Source organism: Epinephelus lanceolatus, chromosome 5 (genome assembly GCF_041903045.1).
Source record: "Epinephelus lanceolatus isolate andai-2023 chromosome 5, ASM4190304v1, whole genome shotgun sequence".
In the NCBI taxonomy this organism is placed as follows: domain Eukaryota; kingdom Metazoa; phylum Chordata; class Actinopteri; order Perciformes; family Serranidae; genus Epinephelus; species Epinephelus lanceolatus.
In genome coordinates, this window is record NC_135738.1 from 32551673 (window position 1) to 32576408 (window position 24736).

Consider the following 24736-nt stretch of genomic DNA (forward strand, 5'->3'; position numbering starts at 1 on the left):
TTGTCGTGACACTTTGCACCGTCAATTTCAACTTCCATCTGACGTTTAATAATGACTGAGATTTTACTGTTTGCAGAAATGTGATGAATTTGTGGTAAAGATGCTACAAATATCCAAAGCCATGTTTGATTATAGCTGCCCTGGCACTGTTTTGAAAACCTTGCTGATGTGACACAGTCAGTGGAATTCAGTGACCAATTACCTGCTAAACTAAAGACATCAGTCGCTTTACTTTATCAGTACAAATTAACACGTTAGCAAGCTAATACTCTTAACACATGGTAAACATTATACCTGCTAAACATGTTAGTGCTGACATTGTGAGTATGTTAGCATGCTAAAGTTAGCAAAAGGGTCAAGTACAGCTGTATCTAAGAACAGCCTCACAGAGACACTAGCATAGCTGTAGACTGTTGTTTGCTAATAATTGCCTGGATTAGTGAGGCTCATTTAGAAATTCTTTTGTCACGAGCCGACCGTTGTTCACTCAACTCAACTCAAATTTATTTATAAAGCACATTTAAAATCATGTAAAAACAATTCACCTTGACAAAAGTGCTGTACAAAAGGAATAAGAGAGGAATAAGAGACAACACACACAGGCACGCATCAGGGAAAACCACATCAGGGGGATTCAAACGCTAATGAATAAAAGTAGGTTTGAGCCTGGACTTCAATGAGTCAATGGTGGGGGCAGATTTAATTGGGAGGGGGCTGCTGTTCCACAGTTTGGGGGCAGACACAGCAAAGGCACAATCACCCCTGAGCTTAAGTCTGGAGCGTGGGACAGCCAGGAACCCCTGGTCAGCTGACCTGAGGGACGTGGGCGTAGAATAGGGGGTTAGAGGGTCTGCGATGTAGGATGGGGTCAGACCGTTAAGGGCTTTGTACACAAACAGGAGAACCTTAAAGTCAATTTTTAAAAAGGAGCCAGTAGAGAGAGGCCAAAACAAGTGTGACATGGTCTCACCTCTGGGTACCTATAAGAGTCTGGCATCAGTGTTTTGAAGCAGCTGGAGGCGGGACAGAGAGGGCTGACTAATACCAGTGTATAGAGAGTTACAGTCGTCTAAACGGGAGGAGATAGTGTGGGTGACTATCTGTAGGAGAGGGAGAGAAATAGCTTGCAATCATAAACCATTCAGTGAGAAGTGGTTTTTTACCATTGAAAATAGGTGGAATCTGAGCTGACAGAGTCGAGCTGTTTCAGTGTTAGATTGTTTGTTGGGACCGTTTTGATGTTTGCCACTGCTACTGTGTTAGCTCGTGCTAACTGGGCAGATGTAGAAGTGACCCCTCTGATAGGTGTCAACCTCTGTCTCTGGGTGGTTCGCTTGTTGAGGGGTCCTCGCCTCTCTGGAGCAACATCATGACAGCAGACTCCAGCCTTGGCAGCAGCAGACTCTGCCCGAATATATTTCTGCACATATTGTAGCCTATGTATCCATAAAGCAGGTCGTTAACAGATATTTATGTGTGTGATGACACGAGGTGTGGGCAACAAAAAGAGCATCTAGGCAGGTCCCCTATCCCGGTGCCTGCCTACTGCCTGGAGACTGTCTGCCTACCCTCTCTGCTGAATAATGTAACAAGTGGTGAGTGGTGTGGGTGGTAGAGAGGGATGGCCTCTCCTCAAAATAGACTCCAGCGCAAAAGCAGAAGACTTCAGAGACAAGAGATACAGTAGCACACGCTTAGTTATGAAACAGTCCTGTCAGCAATGGCAGTGTGCAGTCATTTTGGAAAAGCACCGCAGTTTGGGCTGAATCAAAGGTGTGGGAATTATTAGTGACAATGAAGTTAAAAAAAAGTCAGTTTTATGTTAAAAGCAGAGAGAGGAGGCATCAAGGAGAAGTGTGTGTGTGAATATGTGTGTGTTGAGGTTGTCCTGGTTCATCTGTGGAGTGAGCAGAGCAGGTGAAGCATATAACAGGAGTACAAACAGCAGCCAGCTCTCTGACACAGGAGTTGTCATTTTCTCACATTATCTCTCTCTCAATGCGTGTGTGTGCATGTGTGTGTGTGTGTGTGCAACCTGAGCACAGAGCGTCCTCGCTCTTCAACAGGGGGCAGTGAGAGCCGGCTCCAACTTTCTCTGGGCAGGCAGGCAGACAGGCTGGCGTTCAGCACTTTGCCAGGATGGAGAGCGGAATAATAAATGGAGCTGGATTTCCACAGGAGTTTCATTAAAAAATGAAAAGCAGGGGGAAGCATTAATGGTGGCGTGTGGTAATAAGAATTTGGCGGGGCACGTTTTCTGCGCGTGTACTCGGCGGCGTGTCTTTCCACTCTGCGAGGCAGCAGCGGGTCTATTTTTAGAAACAATGTTGCGGTAGAGGAATCAATCAAACTGGGGCTAAAACAGTGTTTTCATGACAATCTGCTGCTTTTTCACTGCTGCAATCTGCTGAGCCTCCTCTCTGCGCTCTGCCGGGTCATGGGGACAGGACGATGCATTTCTATCTATAACATCTCTCATTTGATGCCAAATGATGCCTTTTCCTCTCCTGCTCTCCAGGAAAGCACACCGGTGGACTGCAAACTTTTGCACCATGGAACCCACTACACTTTATGGCAACAGCTGCTGCAATGCTTTCGGGTGCTCTTGTAGTTTTGTGTCTTTTTCCAGTCTTAGAATTTATAAAGAACATTGCAATTTGGGGATGTGAGTGAGATTTATTTAATGATAATGAACTAAATGAGGAAAAAAGCATACTGTTTTTCATATTCTGGTTACTTCTATTAAGTGTGAGCACATTTTTTTCTGCTGGCTCCTATGGGAATTAAGCACTCGTCCCGCTGCATGCTCCTCAGGAGAAAAATGGCGGAGTCTGAGAGCATTGAGGTAAGTGTGAGAGACACCTTTGATTTTAAGAAGTTAGAAAAAATGACAGTGCTTTGAATGCATCCTGCAGCATGTGGTCCTAGCTTTAGCAGAAGTTGCAGTTCGGACTGAATGCAGGGTGCTGTCCGGATAGTGAGACAGCAGTTAGGCTCAGTGTCTGCAGGGGAACAGGCATTTTGTGCAGAGCATTCCCAACACCGAGCACACGTATGGGGAAAAATATGCGTGCATTTTGATGCAATATGCATTTTCTTTTTAACCGTGTAGCTCCCACTGTTAGTGTGTTCTGCAGTTCAGTGTGCTGTGCTGTGCTGTCAGTGTTCACTGACAGGATGTTGCAAGGAAGATCTGCTCTTCCTCACCCGTTCACTCAGACAGCGTCTAAAAATATATATTTTAATCTCTTTACATAAAACGATCCAGATCTAATAAGAAGCATGCTGTGAGCATGATGAGGCTGAACGGGACAGAGGATGCTGCTGCTGCTTGCTACTTGCGCTGTCCAAGGTACTGCAGCACCTTGCAGAGGAAACGCTGGGACCTGATGTGTGGAGCAGTGTTTGAGGAAAGTAGGATAAGCTCAAGACTTAATGCGTCAGCGAGGTGAAAGACTATATTCATGGCTCCCTATAGGGCTCTGGATGGGGATCCCCAGGATGCAGGGAACAGTTTGAGTCCCCCCCAAAAAATCTGATTTTCCCAAACGCACATTATGTGATCAAGAATTCACCTACTGTGGCTTTTTTATCCTGAGCTATAAATTCATAGCAGCACAACATGAGCCCAGTGTTTTATTGAGTGCGGTGGCACATCTGTATTCACAGTGTGACTGGATGCTGAAGGAGCAGTGCTGATAAGTAATGCTTAAAAGCACCCTGTGATGTTGAGACCGCCCTCATGTCGCTGCATTTAACAGTATTCATGAGAGAAAAGTTACCTCAAAGCAAGTTTATTCATAGGAGAAGCCTTGCTCAAACTCTCAGCGTTTTATCAATGCGCTCACGTCTGAGGGAAGCAGGCATCTGATACATTATGATAAGAAGACACTGCCTGGACGGATGCATCTCTGTCTTCCGCTGCTCTCTGCCGTGTTGGAATATTTGTGTTCTCAGAGGCACCTAAGTGGCGTAATGGCAGAGGACCAAAGTGATTCTCTTTCCTGACTGCAGTGCTGATCTCCTTTGACCTTATCACAGTAAAAAGCTCCTCAGTAGGCCATTATAGCCTTTAAGTCATCTATCTGGTACATTTTGTTTCTGGATATGCATTGAAACACTTCAGTGGACAAAGTTCAACCTACTGATGTCATCCCTGACTTTCAGGAGTAACAGTATCCAAACCTGGGTCATCTTCAGGTACAAATACAGGTGCCAATTGAATGTCCTTCTCATATAACTATTCTCACCTCCATATAGGGACGATGATCCAGTCTGAAACACAACCCCAAATGTGTTTATCTCTCTGGATGGGTCAGAGGCAAGGACGTGTGCCACCCTCTCCTTCCTGTTTTAGGAGATCTCAGTTACACTCTCTGCAGCTGCTCTCCTCTGACCACACTACGCCCCAAGTCTACTTTAATCTTCCCGTTAATGACGGCCCGCAGCGTTTTCCCTTTTTCTGCATTGCAACTTTTAGAAAGTCCCACATCGATTCAGTATTAATCTTGGCAGTCTTAATCACCCCTTCTGTGGCCCTGTCTTGTAATTATTGACTCTTTGAGTGTTGGCTGGGAGCCAGCTGTTTATCAAATCCTGTTTTTTGCTTCTGCTGTTGTGAGTTATTTTTAGAGGATGCCGAGATTTTATCTGCAGTCTTTACACCTGAGAGTGTCGGCATCTCATAGCTGAGCTCAGTTTAACTTTAGGTCAGTTGCTAAATGGAAACATCTGCTTGGCATTTCAGATAGTATGAATGAAGTAATGCATGAGTTCAAACACATCTCTGTGCAGTTACAGTAAAGCCTCCTCGATGATTCGCATGTTGTGAGAATATCCTTAAAAGAAATAGTAGGTTCATTTGTTGTGCTGTACTCAAGTGCTCCCTTTTCAGATCAACATCATGGCTTAAAGGATTAAGAGAAGTTCAACAGTTGGTGTCTCCCTTTTTTAATTACAAGTTCCTCACAATGTTCTCGCAATCAAAAACTCTGTAAACTTTGGTCAGCTTAGACACTGATGCCTCTCAATGTTCTCATGCTCACTGCTGTAAGGACAAACTTGTACAACAACTGTTTGTACTTTGTAGTGACTTCAATTTATTTATTTTGCCAACAGGTTTCACAAAATTGTTTTAGGTTAGTTAAAAGCAAAAATGTTAAGCTCATCTCAGTAAATGAACTTGTATTACGGTAACACACTGATTGTGAATTGATCCAACTTTAAAACACACCTGATCTATAAGAGATATTTAAGCTTACCCAAATTAGACATTTACGTTATATGAACTTAAAGCATATTTTTACTGGCTACATGTTTCACATTTGTAAAAGTAAACTAATACATTTGAGTTCAGTTAACTAGAACATTGGGTTTTTATGTGATGTATATAATTGACCTTTCCATAAGCCCCGCCCCTTGTGATGGTCTCTCAAGCTGTCGCAGTAAGCATGGAGCCCACACTGTAACTAACTGCACTCCCTGGTGAAATATTATCATATTTTTGGAAAAATGAAATAGTCATTCCAGAGAGAAGCAGACAAGGCAAGTTTTGGAACAGGGAAGAAACGTATATCTTTTTCCAACCTCTCAACATAACGAGTATCATTAACACATGACGTGCCCAAGGCACAACATTTAGCTCCAAATCCACAAAACCAGCCTGAAAATGAAGGAAATCTGAAACAAGTGCATTAGAGTCAATGGAGCACAGCTGTGTTGTTGTCGGACCCTGGTTTGAGCTGCCAGATGCTACATTATAATTGGCCAGTCTGTGTGCAGGGGCGGGACTTAGCAAAGGGGCAATAGCTCTAACTTAAAAACACACTTGATCAATAAGAGACATTTAAGCTTACCATAATTAGACATTTATGTTATATGAACATAAAGAATATACTTACTGGCTACATGATTTACATTTGTAAAAGTTAACTAATAAATTTGAGTTCAGTAAACTAGAACATTGTATTTTCATGTAATGTATATAATTAGTTTGACCTAATTCTAGTTTGTCAACAGGTTCCACACAAATAAAGTAGGCACACCCAACTTGTTTTTACTTTTTCCGTATTCACCATCACAGCAGTGACAGGAAGGCAACCCAGGCACTCCGAGAAATATAAAAAATAATGAAGGAAATATTAAAAAGCCTTTATTCTAGTGGTTAAATCATTAAAAGAACCAACATGTTTCGACTACTGCAGGTCTTTGTCAAGTCTTTCAAAAACGAACACAGCACTTTTAAGCCATTGTTACTCAGAATTTTTCTTTTCAAAGAAAGTTTTGCCTCATCTCTAATATTATGTGTACCATCAGCTTCAAATCAATTTAGAATAGACTGCAGTACTCAAATTATTATAGCCTGGGCGGCATGGTAGTACAGTGGTCAGCGTTGTCGCCTCACAGCAAGAGGGTTTCCTGGTCCGAACCCTCTGTTTGGTGGTTTGAACCCAGGGTGGGGGAGCGCTCCTGTGTGGAGTATGTGTCAGCATGGGTTTTCTCTGGGTGCTCCAGCTTCAGCTTCAGCCTCCAACAATCCAAAGACATGCAGGTTACTTGGTGACTCTAAATTGGCCGTAGGTGTGAATGTGAGTGTGAATGGTTGTCTGTCTCTATGTGTCAGCCCTGCGATAGTGTGGCGACCTGTACCCTGCCTCTCGCCTAATGTTAGTGGGTATAGCGCCCCCTGCAACCCCCAACAGGATAAGCTGTTATGGAAAATGACCGAATGAATATTGCAATTCGAGCTCATTCAAGAGCATTTTAGAGTTTCCATACAAATGTAGCTTTAAGTTTTGCATGATTTAATCGATGTCTATGGCAGCAGGAGTATCTGGGTAACTATGAAATGAGATGTCATTCACAAGACTTAAGAATCTACAGCTGAGCTAGTGGCTCCATAAACAGGGACAATGGTGCGCTAACACCAGCATACAGTACTAACATGCTCACAATGACAATACTAATATGCTAATGATTGGCAGGTACAGATTTACCATGATCCCCATCCTAGTTTGGGTCATCCCTCTGTTCCCAGGGTCCTCTGACTCTTGATATAAACTAACATCGCAAGAGATGGATAAGGGCTGTCCTTGCAGTTCAACAGCAAAAGGCTAAAGGGAGATGGATGTTTCAAATGCAGTTTGAATAGTAAAACTCTGTTTAGCCACCACAGAGATAGCAATGTCTCAAGCCAAGAAAACTGTCCTGCCCACAAATTTGTGTGGGTGACCCCGGGGAACATTTTTAAATTACCTCATGATAGCACAAGAGGTTTAGTCAGAGGAGTCGGTAGGATACATCCTCTGGGGAACATGAATATCTGCACAAACTTGCAAGAGAATCCATCCAGTACCTGTCGACATATTTCAGTCTGGACCAAAGTGTTGGCCACACTGACTGACAGAAATTGCATGCAGCTTGCATAATGCATCATTAGTGAACACCTGATGTAACTGGCCCAGGTCAGCTTTAGTGTGAGCCTGCCATGCTGTGATCAGTTATTATCTCACATCATTTCTTGGTCACTGTGTCCCAGTCTGTGGCATTTAAGCCCAGCAGGAAAAAAGAGGACAAAAATAAATATGATGGCCATCTTAAAGGGATAGATGCAGTAGGAGGAGGAGAAGGGAGGGAGGGAGGGAGGGAGGGAGAGAATCGACTCTCACAAACAAGGAAAAATCAATCCAGCTGACAGAAATCCCACTGTAAGTCCACTAGATCCATGTTCCACACAGCGCTGGTGCTGTAAGTCATAGACTTCATCTATAGGTAAGGTTATCCACCGTGTTCACTCTGTTACAAGGCCTCCTTGTTAGATTAAATTAAAGGATAAAGGACGAACTTCAAAGTGAAGATTAAAGTAGGAGAATGATCTGAAAATACCTGAAATCATAGTTGTAGAGTTGGACTGGCTCCTACAGGTTATTGTTGTAATCTCAGCAGCTAAGATGAGCTTATCTCAGCTGTTCATTGCCTCAACGGCAACAATGGAAAACTGCTTTTTGAAGAGCTGAATGGCCTCAGTTGGAGGTGAAGATGCGGCACATAAATGGAGGCTCTGAAATATAAAGTAGCAAAATAAAATTCCAGCTGCAGCCTGTGTCAGAGTGTGCTGCGAGATCAGACTGCATAAATGCAAACTGAAGAGGAAATAGAAATAGTGGAAAATACTTTATATCTAAAATTACAGGACATAAGGTGCATGAGAAATGATGTGTTTTAGATGGAACTGTTGCTTTACCTTCATTAGCTTCCCTGAGACATGAGCCTTTGAATGTGTTCTCCTCGCAGATTAAAAATTAAATATACTGTTATGATACTAAAGCGTTGCTGTCAACACCATCTATTTTCGTCCACCTTGCCAATTATTTATCATTTATTTTTAGAAGGCTGAGAGTTGGACGGAGAATAAACACCAGAATGGCTTACTGGCTCAAAGCTGAGATGCTGGGAGTCTGTTTCTCTCTCTCTATCTGTCTGTCTCTCACACACACATATCAACACATGCACACACACCAAGGCTAGACCTTCCCAGCTGGCCTTAGAGGTGATAATCAAGGCATTATGGGTGTACCGTCTGTGCAGAGCAGAGCTTTCTTGCCATCTCTGCCTTCTGTTGACAGACAGGCGGACTTCATGTCAGTAATCAGAGTATTCTCCAGGCTCAGTGGACTCTTTGGTCTCTGTGAACTCACCATGCTGCTTCATGGAACAGAAGACTGACAGATGAGCTGAGAGGCATGACAGCAGATGAAAGTGGGGAAACGGCTGATGAGTCTAAGCCAATCGCCAGTTGCTGTTACTTCCTCGTTCTGTTTCTTAAGTGATTTGAATAACAAACGCCCAGAGTCCTCAGCCTCAATGAAGTGTTTTTTTTTCTCCCTTCTTTATCTCTCTCTTTCTAGCAACCACAGCCACAGCCGCGGCCAATCCGCATAATTCCGTCCCAATCGGCGCAGCCCACCTCGTTGCCCAAGCCGGTGCCTTCCATACAGCATGCCTCACGGCCTCCTCTGCCGCCGCACACGCCCCATGCTGCCAGCCTCCCTAGCTGTCCTGGGCGGGGGAAGATGTCCAAGTTCCTTAGCCCGGAGGAGATGACCTCACGGGACTACTACTTTGACTCTTACGCCCACTTTGGCATTCATGAGGTACGCCTGTATGTCCTTTCACAGTGAGAATCAAAAACATCTTCTTCTGTTGTCTGTTCTCAGATGTGACAGATGTGAAACATGCATGCTGACTGTTTTTCACCAATTACTGTCAGGAACTGAAGTCGGGAACCAAAATCTAGTTTGTGCATTTCCATCACAAGCTCAAGGACAAGCATTGACTCATGTACTCCTTTCAGTTAATACATGATCTGTGGAATAATGCATCTTCCTTGTAGCACTAATTCATCATCAGATAATGGTAGCTTTGCATACATCTGCAAATTTTTGCAACAATGTTAAGTCACAAATAAAAGTCTTATATGATTAATGTCCCCGTATTTATACTGCAGTGTATCAAAACTGCACAAGATGTTGTTAGGTAATGCCACTCAGTATTTAGAGATGCAACAGATCACAGTGGAACCAGGAGATATCCCTCTAAGTTGACGTTTAAATGGATAGTTGTGTTCGCCTAATCACTTCCCCATAAGCGGCTCAGATAATAAAGTTAAACCGCAGACTTCCTGTTTTATCTGTGGTCTGGTTTCTTCATGCACCTCTAAGACGGTGGCTTTATTGCCCATAGATCTCAGCAATGAAGTCTGTGGATAAAACATGATCAAAACCAATAGGAGTGATGGCTAAATTACAAATGTTAAGTCCCAAGTAGTAATAAAATGACAAAAACAAAATAATTTTCCTTTAAAAGGAGCTCAAAACCATTTTCCAATGGATTTTGCCTGACGTTTGTTTTGAAAATAAAACAAAATCAGGCAAAAGTGAATCAAATCTGGATGCAGTCCAACTTTAAAAGGCCACACTAAAGCCTTCATCATACTGCAGGATGAGCAGACTCTCTCAGACTTGGGCAGATGACAAAATTTACTTCATGAGGGTCCTCATGGCCATTAGGAAACCACAAACTGGCACTAATAGTTACCTTTGTTCTCTGCTGACATTGGTCTCCATGTTGTTTTTCCTTTGCTTCTTATTGTGTGTTGGTAAGGCACTTTCAAAATGATCGTGTGACATTTTTCCTGAACTGAGCCTCCCAGCCTCCTCCTGCTCTGGACTGCCTCAACAATCTATAACAACCAAATCCTATATGTCACAGACAGTTAGAACCATGGTTTGGGTTACAGCAAGCCAATCTCATCAAAGGACATGAGGTCTGAGCACTGCCTGAGAAAAATTTCTGCCTGGGAGGCTTAACTCAGGGCACATGCACTTCTTAAGCTCTGCACACAGTCTGTCTGGACTTGATGGAGAATGAGGCAGCTTTGATTAAAATAACTTTAATCCTGCGCAACAATGAGCCATTATTAACTATATATATATATATATATATATATATATATATATATATATATATATATATATATATTCTTTTTTTAATCTTTATTTCTTTATGTGTCTCATATTTCAACTATTCAAGATGATATTTGAATTTTTCCACATTGTTACCTTCAGCTGCATTGTAGGGAGAGGAGACAGAGTGTGTTAAAGGCTGTATGAAGGGAGCACGTTCCTTGTGTGACCTGTGAGATGAATTTTTTTTAGATTTTTGGAAAGTAGGTCAGGTGTGTTTTTTTTGTCACTTCTGAATATTCTTCACACTCACACATGCATGCGCTCGGTAAGAGATGCAGACAGGCTGAGCCGGGAGGCTCACGGGGCTTATTCAGAAACACCAACTATGGATTTGAATATAGAAGCATACGGCTGAGACGTAATAGAGTGAGATTAAGTGAAGGCTGTGTGTTATTTGTCACCGCTCCACTGCACATGTCACAGAAAATCCAGCCAATGTTTTTAATTCAACAAAACAAATTGTCACCCTCCACAGGGGTTAGTTGTGTCAACATCTTCCTGATATTCTCTGTCATGTACTCAACCAGGAGATGCTGAAGGACGAAGTGAGGACGCTCACCTACAGGAACTCCATGTACCACAACAAGCATGTCTTCAAGGACAAGATAGTGCTGGACGTTGGAAGCGGGACCGGGATCCTGTCCATGTTTGCAGCCAAGGCGGGGGCAAAGCACGTGTATGGGGTGAGACATGTCTCCTCTCAGTGGAGCATTATCATGCTGAACCATTAGGGTCCAATCGCTGCGGAGCCCAGCCTGTGTGCATGTGCTGTATGTGTGCGACTGTCTCTCTGTACATACATGTTAACCATTTCCGTCAGGCTCCCTATAATCGTTCCAGGGATATCTCGTGTGACAGGCGGGTGATAAAAGTGGCCTCAGGCAGGTTGACAGCCTGAGCCGTAGCGACTTAAGAGGTCTTCCTGTTATCGTGTACTGGAGCAGAAGTAATTGCCAGTCAGGGCAGGTCTGAGGATACACGCTGGACACACGGCACCAGTTTGGTATAACCATGTGGAACTTATTTTTGCTCCAGACAGCGTGTGTTTGCTTCAGGGGAGGAATGATTAACTTGGAATTGCCAAGAGACTTATTCTGAGCTGCTGGTTGACATTATGTGTTTATATATATGTGTGTGTGACTTTGCCGCGTGTCTCGTGTTTGCTTTGCTTCTCCGTCTCTCGCTCAGGTCCTCTATCCCTCTCTTTGTACTTTAAACTGAATTATCTGCTTCACTTTGTGCTTCACCTCACACTTGTGTTCCTTCTGTCCATCTGGAAAGGATTTATGCACATAAATGGGGCTACGATTTCAGGGATTTAGTTCACCTTTGACTTCGATGCTCTCAGTTTGAGTTCTGCCCGATACCTTAATCATACCTAAAGCTCATAAAGCTCTATGTGAGCGATGGGCCTGTGAGGTGGAAGGGCTGGGCTCCTGGCCAACAAGAACATCACTCTGTCATGTGGACCTCGTTACATACAAAAGGAAAAGTGATAACCTCCAATGTGGATCCACAGAGAGCTCATAAAAGACTCTGGCGCTGAAATCCATATGTATCAGACTCATAAATGAGCACACATTTAATATAATCTATTCTACATTGTCAGTATATAATTAGAATGAAAATTAAACTCAAATATTGTTAAAAACACTTATCAGGCACTCATTCTTTGTTTGTTCAAGTTTTTTGCTCCCTGATAACGTAACAGAAAATATCTAATAATGTTATTTGCAGAGGCATTGTACATTAAAACAACATGGACGGTTGCCAGCAGGAAAGCAGTATGTGGGATTTCAAATAAACACCAACAGGTATGGCAAATAAACTGTGTGTATTCCAGCTCTCATCGACCCCTGATATAAAACCATATGGCAACAACTTCACTCCACACGCTGCCTGCCCAGCATGAAGCAGCAGAGGGCCAATGTAAACTTGATCTGCAGGCAGGTATATGAGGGTGCAAACACCCAAAGCGACTCTGAAAACAAATCGTCATGAAATATATTTTAAACAGGTGGTTTAATACGTGTTGGGCAGGATCAGAGGCCTGTTTACAGTGCACATTGGCAGGATCTGCTCCAGTCTTGGACGTCAACAGCTCAGTAAATCATTTTGCGTCCCATTCACGAGTATCAACGACTCTTTAGAAGACTGCTCTCTGCTATACACTTAAAACCTAAAAGATAAAAGAGCCAAAGTACAGAAGTGGTTGGTGAATAAAGCTGTGTGTGTAGCAAGCCAAAGAGAGTTGCCAACTTGGCAACTTTCACTCTACATTTTGCAACTTTTAAGGCTCCGAAAGCTCCTTTTTCAAAACCTGGCAACAAATCTGACTTGAGTTTTTGTTTCAAATGATTCACCTTGACTATTCAAGTTTTTTTTTCTCAAAATATATAGAGGTTATATTGGTGAGTTTATTCCAGTAGATCCTCTCTACTCTTTACAATGCAGTTTCGTAGTCTACAAAACAGCCTCATTGAAGGTTTTTGATATTAAAATACTTAAATATAATGATAAAGCCAGATAGAGTTAAGTTGTTCCAAACTTTTAAAAAAAAATTATACACTGTGTGTAAATACGGGACATACGTAATCTAGTGACATTTCCAACAGGCTTTAGTTACTTTCCATTAAAAATAGCTGATACTTTTCTCAGATTTTGATAGACCATGAGTGTTGATTTTAAGAATAACTTCAGCATTTTTCATCCTGGACCTTATTTCCCCCTGTCTGTGTCAAAAATAAACATTTTTCATAGAAATACAGTGACGGTGTTCAGTTACACCACATGCTTCCATTGCAGACCTGTCCATCAGCTGAAAAAACATGAAAATTCACTGATTATCTACTCACCCATATGCCAATGGAGGCTCAGGTGAAGTTTTAGAGTCCTCACAACACTTGCAGAGATCCCAGGAGAGAGTGGGTAGCAGCACAGTTCCACCTAATAGAGGCTTACGGTGCCCCAGATTAAAACGTCCAAAAACATATAATTGAAACCACAAAGTATCTCCATACTACTCGTCCGTAGTGATCCAAGTGTCCTGAAGCCCTGACATAAAAAGTTGTTTGGAAAAACGTCATTTGAACTCTGTTTTTAGCCTCATTGTAGCCTGTAGCTCTAACTGTCTCTCTGTAGACCGCATTCATGTGTGCACGCTTGCGCACAAGACCAGCGAAAGCACGTGAACACACATGAACATGGTGCCCATGTCTCACAGTCTCGCGCAAGCCTCCATTAGGTGGAGTTGTGTTGCTACCCACTCTCCCCTTGGATCTCCCAAAGTGTTGTGAGGACTCTAAAACTTCACCTGAGCCTCCCTCGGCATATGGGTGAGTAAATAATGGCAGAATTTTCATTTTTGGGTGCACTATCCCATTTATCCCAAAGCCAGAAAGCAGAGAAGTAAGTCTCAAACTTGTGATGTCATAGGGTATAAAGTTTGGAGCTGCTCCATAGACGAGGAATAGTGGCCTGATTTTATGGACCCACAGAATGTTTGTTTTCTTTTTAATGCTCAAATGAGCTTTAGTCTATTATAGTGTCCTCAGGTCTGAAACAGAAATTGTACTCATATATTCAGATCATTACCCTGGGTGCTCCCAGTGTCATCTAAAACAATGGTTCCCAGCTGGACCAGCCATGGGTTCTGGATGTCTCTTTAGTCATTAGTTCAAGGTCCACACAGTTTAAAATATTTAGCGTCATACTTGTACTCACTCTACGGCAGGAAATGGCTCTTCAAAATAAAAGCTCTGTGCCAGAAATTTTTGAAGTGTGTTTTTTACAAAACTGACACGTTTGCGAATCACTTTCGGTCCATTCAGAATGGACCCGCAACCCACTTTTGGACCGCGATCCACCAGTTGATAACCACTGATCTAGAACATCTTTCCCAATTCATTGTCTATGCAGACTTTATTTATGATATCACAAATTTGAGTTTTAGCCCTCTAGTTTTTGGATTTGCAAGAGAGTTGCTCATGTTTACAAATATTTTTGGACTGTTTTGGACCATAGGACTAACATGTATGACTTTCAAAAAATGGACATAGTTCCCCTTTAAAGCCTATATATTTGTTGTAGAATTTACAATCAAAAACAAGACAGCTTTAAGAAGCTTTCAAATCATATAAAACAACAGAAATCAAAATAAAATCAAACTGAATTACAACCAATTGGAACTTAATTTACATTGACTACGACATTCACAAGCATGGCTCTCGTCTTTCATAACTCATTTCCGACTTAAGACTCACAGGTTAACAGCTCAGAGGGAAGAAGTGCACGACACCTGGGCAAAGTTAGAAACTTGTATTTGCCGTGTCTCCGGAGAGAAGGACTAGTGGGAGCCCACAGGGACAACTGTGGTGACAATGACTCTTCTTGACACTAGCGAGAGGTGCAAGAGGCACCATGTGAGGGTGTGTTGACCCTAAACACGCCTCGAGGCCTCGGTGCTCCAGCTGAAGCGTGACACTGATGGACACATGGCTAATGGCTGCCTCCTCCAACAGAGATTCAGAGAGTGATGACGAGGAATCGTTGCCAATTAGACAGCTGATGTTGGCAGCACTTATTATCGCAGAAATACACACATGCACTCCTATCTCATGTTCACATGCATACCCCTGGTGTAATACTAGGCATTCCTGTTTGTTTACACAGTTCATACAGTCTGGTTTTTAATGGGCAGGTGAATGGGTGTTGTGTGTGAGCAGTTGACAGGTGCCACCAGCAGCCCCCTGACTGGTCCTCCACTAATAGGCGGCAGAGAATAGGGCTGCTCCAGGGAAGCAGTGCTAATGTCAAGTCCCTACACCCTGTATGCTCAGTGGGGAAACGAGAGTCCTCAGCTAGAAAGCGAAGGGCAGAATTTAATATCAGGATGTATGTTCTGCTGCAAAATAGAAGGATATATCCATGATGATATCTTTTATTGTGTTTATTGTGATTCATTCACATTTTAAGTTTCATTCTGGCAACAATTAAATCGTAGGCAACTGGACTTTGATTTTGTCTAGAAGACAAAATCAAAGTCCAGTTGCCTACGATTAAATTGTTGCCAGAATGGAATTGACCTGGATAAATGAGAATATCCACAGATTTTAAGTTTCACTTTATCAATCAAATGAGCTTCACAGGATGGAGCAGGAATCAGTCCTTAAACCCAGAAATGAGGTAGCATTTTAGCACTCCCGGTTCCTCCATCTCAAAGTCAGTGGGTTTTTTTGAATAGGTTTTTGGTTAGATGAAATAGAGGTCTGTGGTTAACGCAAACTTAAGAGACTTTTACATTTTGTTTTACAACAGAAAATACATTAGTAATAACCCCACTTGTGAATTCTGAATTTTCAGGTGTCTTTAAAAAGGCGGTTGCTAACAAGTGGTTAAATAAGACTACAGTCACCATGTTGAACACAGGCTACAGCCTTGTTGTGATGGTGACGTTAAGACTGAGGCTGTAGTGTGTTTATATTATTATTATATTATATTATTGTTTATAGCCTAACATTAGCTTTTCAATTCTGGTCATAGAACTCAGCCCAATTCCAGCTGAGTGACTTGGCTGTGTTTCGGCTCCATGGTGCCAAATGTGAGTCAGCTTTGGCCTGTATAACAGATGCGTCTCATTCACTAGTATCAGCGAGTATCAGTATCAGCAATTACGGGCCAATTCCAGCTGACAAACAGCAGGTGTATGAATCGCCGACCAGCACCAAAATGGGTCCTGCCCAGTGCTGGTTGCCAAATCTGGGCCCAATTTGGCATGGTAGATGCGGGCGTATTCTGGCTGAGACAGGGCAACCAGATAAAAAGGCAACTAGCATCCAAATACCCTGCCAGTCTGCACTGGTATTAGCGGAGTGGTTACAATGCAGCAACTTTGCTGCTCAACTTAAGTTAAATTTTAGTCATCACATGACATAGTATGTCAAAATGTGGGATTGTCATGCAAATATCAGCAATAACAATGTAATGTTAGCTACCTGAGCATCAGCAAAAAAAATGTTATTAATGGGGCGTCGGTGGCTTGGTGGTGGAGCGGGCGCCCCATGTACAGGGCTGTTGCCGTGGCGGACCGGGCTCGAATCCAGCTCGTGGCCCTTTGCTGCATGTCATTCCCTCTCTCTCTCCCCCTTTCATACTTGCCTGTCCTGTGCATTAAAGGCAAAAATGCCCCCAAAAAAAACTTAAAAAAAAAAAAAAAATGTTATTGACAAAGGAAATACGTTTGTAGGTTTCTTCTGTTACTTAACCTAACCCTTTCTCATAACTCTCAGTTTGGAGTGTGCCTCTGAAAAGGGCCATGTAGCCCCAAAACTTCACCCTACCCTTCTATCCCAACAAGAATCACCCTAGACGTGAACGCAGAAAACAGAGGGGAAAGGGTTACGTGGTAGAGGCAAGGAGTGTATTTGGATTGAGCCTTGGTGTATTGCTCATACAGCATATCCAATCCATTTCTGCCTCCAAATAAAAGCCCTCGTAGACCTTATTCTTCCATGACAGTCCGAGGCAACAGCTGAGTACCCCTATTTTTCAGCCTTCTCTCTCCACGAGGGTCCCAGCCTGGCTTTGCCCATTTTTTGTTTTTTTTCTACAATCCACAGCACCTAGAGTTCTTTCGAGTCCCCTGCTTGATTACGACCAGATGGATCTCTTGCAGCCTGAATAAGTCCACACACCTCTGACAAACAGAGTCCCAGGGTAGGTAGAACAGAGTGTACAAACACTCAGGTGAAAATCTATACTCTCAGGCTCACTGATGCTATAAGAGGTTGGTATTGACAAATGCCTCCTCCTGAATTATGTTCTCATTTTGTTTGGGAGCTGTTTACTAAAAGTGTCCTGAGTTTATTCTGATGAATGGAGGAGCTTTTATGATGTTATAACTCTGTTATTGCTGGCACCTCGATAAATCAGTCATGCATTGGTGGGCAGAACAGGAAGTACACAGTGTGTCAAGCGGAGAGCTCAGAAGTCGGAGGGGAAAAAAGAGGACAGAAAAGAAAAGGTATAACAGAAAGGGCACAGAGTTAAATGCGACAGAGATGTGGGTTTAGAGAGAAGGAGGAGAGCAATAAGACGAAAGGAAAGAAAGCAGTGGGGTGAGGATAATTTAAAAGAATTTAAAATGTCAAAAGACTAATGAAACTAGAAGTTGAAGGTCCCATTGGCGCTAAATGGCTGGTTGCAGTTGAGCAGCGACTAATCTTCACCTTAATTACTTAAAGTAAGATGCTCTGGCAGCGTTTTAGAGACAGGCACTGATGCTGGTCACCTTGTAATTTCTATCCCTTTGGATTCTTTTATCTTCTTCTATTTTCAGCTTTTTGCAGGACGCTTCTTGCAATGTAAAATTAACCCCGGTGCACCTGCTGCTGTCAAACTCACTAAGTCACAAACACACTGTAAGTGATAAAAAGCTCCTTATTGCTATCAAATGCTGCAGACGGGGGAAAAAAAATCCCTCAGCAAAATGTCTTCACAAACACAAAGCCGGTGAGCTATTGTGTCCCCACGTCCCATCCCTTTTCTTAAAACTGGCAAAGGTCCATCTGCCCAGTCTTTGATTTTGAAATCTTTTTCAAGTGAGGTTGTATTCAGCAGCGCTGCGCTGGAAGCCATCCACAGAGAGATACATAACAAACATGACCTTGTTTTCTACCCCAGAGAGCACATTATGGTGGCTGCAGTGTTGGACAGACGTTTATGCCAGGAGCAATAAATCAAAAATAAAGACTCAATTCCGGACTTGTCTTTACTCCAAATTACACAGGAATTGGTGCTCACTGTGATAAATCCCTGGAGAGCGAGAGGAGACGGGATTGCCATCGCCTGTATGGACCACACACGGGACATACAGTAGTGAACATCACTCTTCCATTAACCCTCTGAAGAAAAAATAGCATCCTGATAATATCTACACAATAGCATCATCCTTCTTTATCAGCGGTGGAAAGTGCATTTATTCAATTACTGAGTACAAGTTTGAGGGACTTGGACTTTACTATTTATGCTGCTTTATACCTCTACTCAGCTATGTTTTTGAATTTGAATTTTATTAGCACAAAAGATATGATTAAAAACAAGTATATAAAAATAAAATGGCAGGGATTGTGCAGGAGAGGTAAGAAACCCGAAGTAGCATAGAGTGCAAACTTCCCTTCTAGAATTTCAATCTATTATATTACAAATAATATTTCTCTCCTGAACATGGGAATATAACAGACAAAACAAGATAATATAATAATCGTAAATGAAACAGACACATACACATAACACATAATATGTCTTTTCATATTAGATTTAAATGAGAGTAATGATGGGCAGCTTTTAATGAAGTGAGGACTGGTGTTCCAGAGTAATGGTCCTCTGTGTTTCAAAGCATATTGCCCAAGTGTTGTGCGGTAATAGGGAAAATAAATATCCTCTGCTTGTCTTGTTGGACATGAAGGGACATCAGAGTTCATTAAGAGAAAATTGTGAGCTGTGCTTTTGAAGCACACATTTATACATAAAAATATTTGCAATTTCAGGGGGAAATCTTCTACTTATTACTCCAGAGCATTTATTTAACATCTATAGTTACTTTTCAAATTAAGATATTACATAAAGAAAATAATAAGCTTTAAAATACTATTTATTGTTAAAGATGAAGCCAGTTGTTTCCAACCTTTTAGACCTCTCAGAACAAAGCAGTGTGAAGTTGAAGCACCTCGTCACATTTCAGATGATTATGAGTTGTTAACAGTTCCACCTAAGGGTCATTTCCACTTTAACTTGTCACATGGTCTTCAAATAAATGTTCAACAGCCAAAGAGGTCAAATCATCTATCATTTCCTAAAGCAAAACATCTGTCAAAAAATGAATATAAATTTGTTTCGCAGACCTTAGTTTTTTTTCTCTGCTGCTCTTCCATTAATAACCTTATGTCCCCCCGAAATTATCTTGTGACCCTTTGGAGGGGCTCGACCCCTTGGTTAGGAATCAGTGGACTAAACAACTTAACAATAAGGAAGTTAAAACAAGCTATACCTTCATCAGCTACAACAGGAACTATGCTACTTCCAATACTCTGAAGCATCAGTATTAGCAGTTGAATAATGTCATGTATAACAATATATGGGTCACGGGGACATAACAAGTATTTACTTGACGTTTGCTGCTAATACTTAAAGGAGCAATAAGCGAAATTCATCATTTCTAGATTGGAGAAATTAAAAAATTGCTATATGAAGAACTAGAGGTGTAATTTCTTCTGGAGTATAGCATGACCTCACACACTCTCTCTCTGTGTTGATCTCCAGCCCATTGTTTACAAGCTGGTCCGGCTGCGTGTTCATGTACGTTCATGTGAATGTGAATTTTGTAATATATGTGCTGAGATGGAGGCGAGGCTCAGTGACTAGAAGAGCTGATAGAAGCGCTCCATAGCTGTAAGTTACTCCAGTAGTCGGTGGCAGCCGTCTCAGCTAGTGCTAACACCGTTCCTCCTCTTCTCCGTGAGTGAGAGTGATGTTTTAGCCTAGCGGGCAGCTGGCGCGCGGGCTGCCCACCAGGCTAAAACATCGCTTCACGTTATAGTGGGAAGAAGCAGCGGGTTTATTGGGTAGCTGAGTGAAGCTGGGTGAAGTGGAGGCTGCGGAGGAAACGCCGGGATGGATTAATGTCCGGAGCTTGAGCAGCCCGCGAGCCAGGCGGGCAGCCTGGCGGGCTCTAGCCGACTCGGATCCCGGCTAGGGGATCCGGGAGCTAACGCGAACGTTCCTACTCTTCTCCGTGAGTGAGAGCCATGTTTTAGCCTAGCAGGCAGCCCGCGAGCCAGCTGCCCGCTCATTTAACACACTGTTCGAGAGGGGGGAGTGGCTCATGACACACTTTGTTTTGGTCTACAGGCAGTGCACAACAGCAAAACTAGCGGTGAAACGATTTCGCTTTTTGCCCCTTTAAGTTGGATTTCTCATGCAGGACTAAGACCTATAATGAAGCAATCACAGTAAGTAAGCAGGGGAACTGGAATAGGACCCACATACAGACTACTATGCAGACTGATACAGAGCTTTATTAATCAAATAAAATGGTACAAGACCTTACCTGATCATGAGTAGACGAGGGTCAAAACCAGATGAGCAGTCCAAACAGGCAAACACATCCAAAAAGGTTAGACAGAGAGTCACAAGTCCATGAATCAGACTGATACAGGTCCAGGTTAAGGTTCAGGCTAGGCTGAATCAATCAAAATCAATAGTACACAGCAGGAAAATAACAAATCTTTAACAAACTGGGATGGTTTGAGGGAAAAAAACTGCAGGGCTGATGAGGTAAAGTGAAACAGGTGAGAAAGCATGCAGGGAAAGTCAGGTAACTGCAGCCTGATGAGGAAAATGGGAACAGGTGTGCAGGTGGGAGGAGATGTCAGGTGACCAGGACTGGCAAGAGAGTCTGAGGGCATCTAGTGGATGGTTTGAGGATAGCAGGTGTGGAGGAGTAAGAGAAGAGTACAAGACCTGGGGAAAGTGAGTAGGGGCTGAAGACAGGGACAGGAAGCCAGAGCAACTAGACTATTCAACTATTTTTTTTACTTTTTCCAGTGCTAGTCTTAAGGGGCTACCTGTTACAACTCCAGCTGTCTAATGTAGCAAAGCATATGATAGACTGCAAATATCAGGATGTAAATCATAGAAGTGATGGGATGTTCCTGGAATCTCTTTGCATCTTTCTTTAATTTGAGCCATCTGTACATTTTACGGGTGGCATGGTGGTGCAGTGGTTAGCATTGTCACCACACAGAAAAAGGACTCCTGGTTCAAGCTCTGGGTCAGGGAGCCCTTCTCTGCAGAGTTTGCCTCAGGGTACTCCAGCTTCCTCCCACAGTCCAAAGACATGCAGGTTAATTGGTGACTCTAAATCGGCCGTAGGTGTGAATGTGAGTGTGAATGGTTGTCTGTCTCTATGTGTCAGTCCTGACTGGTGACCTGACTAGGGTGTACCCCACGTCTTGGCCACCATCAGCTGGGATAGGCTCCAGCACACAACCCCCAACAGGATAAGCGGTTACAGAAAATGATTGAATAATGAATATTTTCCCAGACCACGCCATATTAAATTTGTATCTTTCATATGTAGCAGATATATTGAAGCTTAAATGTTTCTTTACTGAGCAGTTTTCAATGCTATGTTGTGACAACACTGTGGTTAAAGTGTGGTTAGGTTTTGGCACAAAACACTTGGGTAGGGTTAAGAATGGATCACGTTGAAAAACGCTTAAAAAAATGGTTTGGTTGCTAAAAATATGGCAGGAAATGTTTTGACATCGCTGTGAAAAAACACAGTTTAGTCAGCATGAAACCTGCTGGAAATGTCACTGGTCTTGAACAATGGTCTGCTGGATCAGGTTGGCCAGTTAGGGTGCTTGGCAGCCATTTTGTGTAGATTTCACGCCATTCACCATTCCCTCCTCTTCCTGAGGTGGAACTCAGCTCGTATACATGTAATCTGACCTCATTTACAGAGGAAATATTGATAAAATGTACACATGTAATGTATCATCAGTGTATCAGTGGTTTGCAGAAATGTACAACAGCAACATTTTATTCCGGCGTCTGGGCTGGTCTATTTCTGCTGATCTGAGCTTTTATCTGAGGCGTTCCTGTAAACATCAGTACAGCAGAAACATTTAAAGTTTACCGACTCTGCATTACAGGCACTCTGAGGGCATGTTATTGCAGGTGAAGTAAACATCCCATTAAAGATATTCTTCCCAAAGCATCACAGCCCTTCATCAAATCATGCTTGTTATTGAATGGTTATTGAATATTTTTCCGTCTTTTTTTTCCCTGGCCAGATTGAGTGTTCCAGTATATCAGAGTACTCAGAGAGGATCATCAAGTCCAACCACCTCGACAGCGGTAAGAGCTGCAGCTGTTCCCCTCCTCTCCGTTCTGATGACACTGCACTTTATCTGAGAGAGGAGAGCAACAAACTAGCTTATAGTCGTGACATACATAGTGAATGAGGAGGGGGGGGGGGGGGGGGGGGGGGGGGGGGGGGGCATGAGGAGAGAAAGAGAGGCAGTGATGGGTGCCCACTGTTCAGGATTTTGAATGATCGTTCATCTGTGCGGACAGCCTCATTCTGATCCTGCATTCATCAGTCCATACGCCACCGGGCCGCCTCATTTGTATTCATTTGCACAAACATGCTGCCAACTTATGTAACTTCAAAGCATATGTTTAAATCATAACACCTCTGTAACTTTGAGAGCAAATTTACTCCCAAGTTACTGACTGTGCATCTACCAAATGATAGCCCCATAAACCACCCCGTCAGCCAGTGTTCTGTCTATGAACCTATGAATATCAAGTACGCACCATTAATTGAAAGGAGAGTTTAATGTTCGCTCTGATTCTCAGACAGTGAATAAGCAGGAAGCAATCACCAGTAGGGGTTAACAGGGTTTGCATGTCATCCTGACAGACACTTTGTATCAGCAGGAAAACTCTTCAATAACTTCTTCTCAAGGCAGAACAAACAAAGCTGAAGTCAGCTAATCTCGCAGAGGGCAAAGATCCAGTCATCTATTATAAACCCCAGCTGGCGTGATTTCCATAAGAACACCATGTCTGCACATACTGTACCAACTGATGTGTCACCGCTCTCACTTTGTTTCTTTGTATCTTTCTTTTGCTTTTATCACACGCCAGTTGATTTCTTGCACACACTGATATAACGTTGTCTAATTGGACACATAAATCTGCATTTCAACATGTCCTACATACTTGTAAATACACTTTAAAGCATCGTCACTCCTTTTACAAACCCTGTAACATTTGAGTAAGACACTTTTTATCAAAATATGAGCACTGGTTATGACTTTATAGATATGTTGTGTGTTGCAGTGATCACCATCTTCAAAGGAAAGGTGGAGGAGGTGGAGCTTCCCGTTGAGAAGGTTGACATCATAATATCTGAGTGGATGGGCTACTGCCTCTTCTACGAATCCATGCTCAACACCGTCATCTTTGCCAGGGACAAGTGGCTGGTAGGATGTGTGGAGTGTGTGTATGTTGGTGTGTGTGTGGACATGATGTCATCTGCAGTAACATCAGGAACTGATAGCCCTGGGATGAAATAAACCATCACTGTGACCATGAGGTGAATCACAAATGTAGTAATATTACTAGCAAGTACTGTAACAATCCCGATCCTAACATAGGTTGACATTTGTGTTTAAAAAATTATAATTAAGTTAGTTAAAAATTATTAGTTTTGTAATTTTTAAGCTTTATTCATAGTATGGGGAAAATAAGCATGCTGTCTCTTATGATAAGGTGACAAGTCCTAATTAAAGGAGCTCTGTACAATATTTAGAGCGTATCTATGATTCAGTGGATATCTGCACATGGCTCTCAACATGGAGGTAGCTGAGCCGGTGGCTAGTAGCTAAAGATGCTAACAGAGTGAACAGTGCTAACAATGGCAACAGTGTTAACAAAGCTAACAATATAAACCAGTTGGGAACTGGAAGTTGGGCTCTACTCTTCAATAATAAGCCAAATTTTTTGCCTAGGATGGTGAAAACATGACCTGCCCTGCTCTCCCTCTGATTGGCTAGTACGTGTTGCCTTCATTGGTTGGATTATTTAGGTTTAGGCATAAAGAGTAAAATTGGTTAGGGCAGGGGTAGGTAACCTGCGGCTTCAGTGCCACATGTGGCTCTGAAGCCCCTCTCCAGTGGCTCCCTGTGGCTTTGACAGATAATTATACAGAAGTGATTAACTTGTTTTTTCTTAACATAATTCATTGTTGTAGGCTTAAAGTGATTCATACAATCTTCAACTGTAAAAATGCATGGCTATACAACAATTAAAAAAAAATTCTAATTTTTTTTAACCTAAAATGTGCATCCTACATTTGTGGCCTGGCGCCTTTTCCTCTAAAAACACCACTAGCGATGGCTACAGTAGTCATGAGTCATGCTGCAACGTTAAAGTACCAAATAACCAAAAACAGCCCACTGTAGAGGAGCCACCTTGTGCTAAAACATATCAATGAATGCTCATTTAGATCCATCAGTAAATTCATCTTAAAAGACTATGTTACTTTTATTAGGAGGCTCAAACATGCCCACAAATATTTTTTTTCCCATTTTTTGGCTAATAATGGCTCTTTTGTTAGTAAAGGTTGCCGACCCCTGGGT

General features: G+C 42.5%; 1 protein-coding gene across 1 annotated transcript in view; it reads left to right on the top strand.

Annotated features, from left to right (window-relative positions):
- Positions 1-1995: 1995 nt before the first annotated feature.
- Positions 1996-24736, top strand: part of LOC117254170 (protein arginine N-methyltransferase 8) — a 39468-nt gene continuing 16727 nt past the window's right edge. The window contains exons 1-5 of the mRNA XM_033622229.2: positions 1996-2845; positions 8907-9152; positions 11054-11209; positions 22382-22445; positions 23436-23578. Of these exons, the coding sequence (XP_033478120.1) occupies positions 2777-2845; positions 8907-9152; positions 11054-11209; positions 22382-22445; positions 23436-23578 (678 nt within the window). The 5' untranslated portion in view covers positions 1996-2776. The remainder of the gene's footprint in view (positions 2846-8906; positions 9153-11053; positions 11210-22381; positions 22446-23435; positions 23579-24736) is intronic.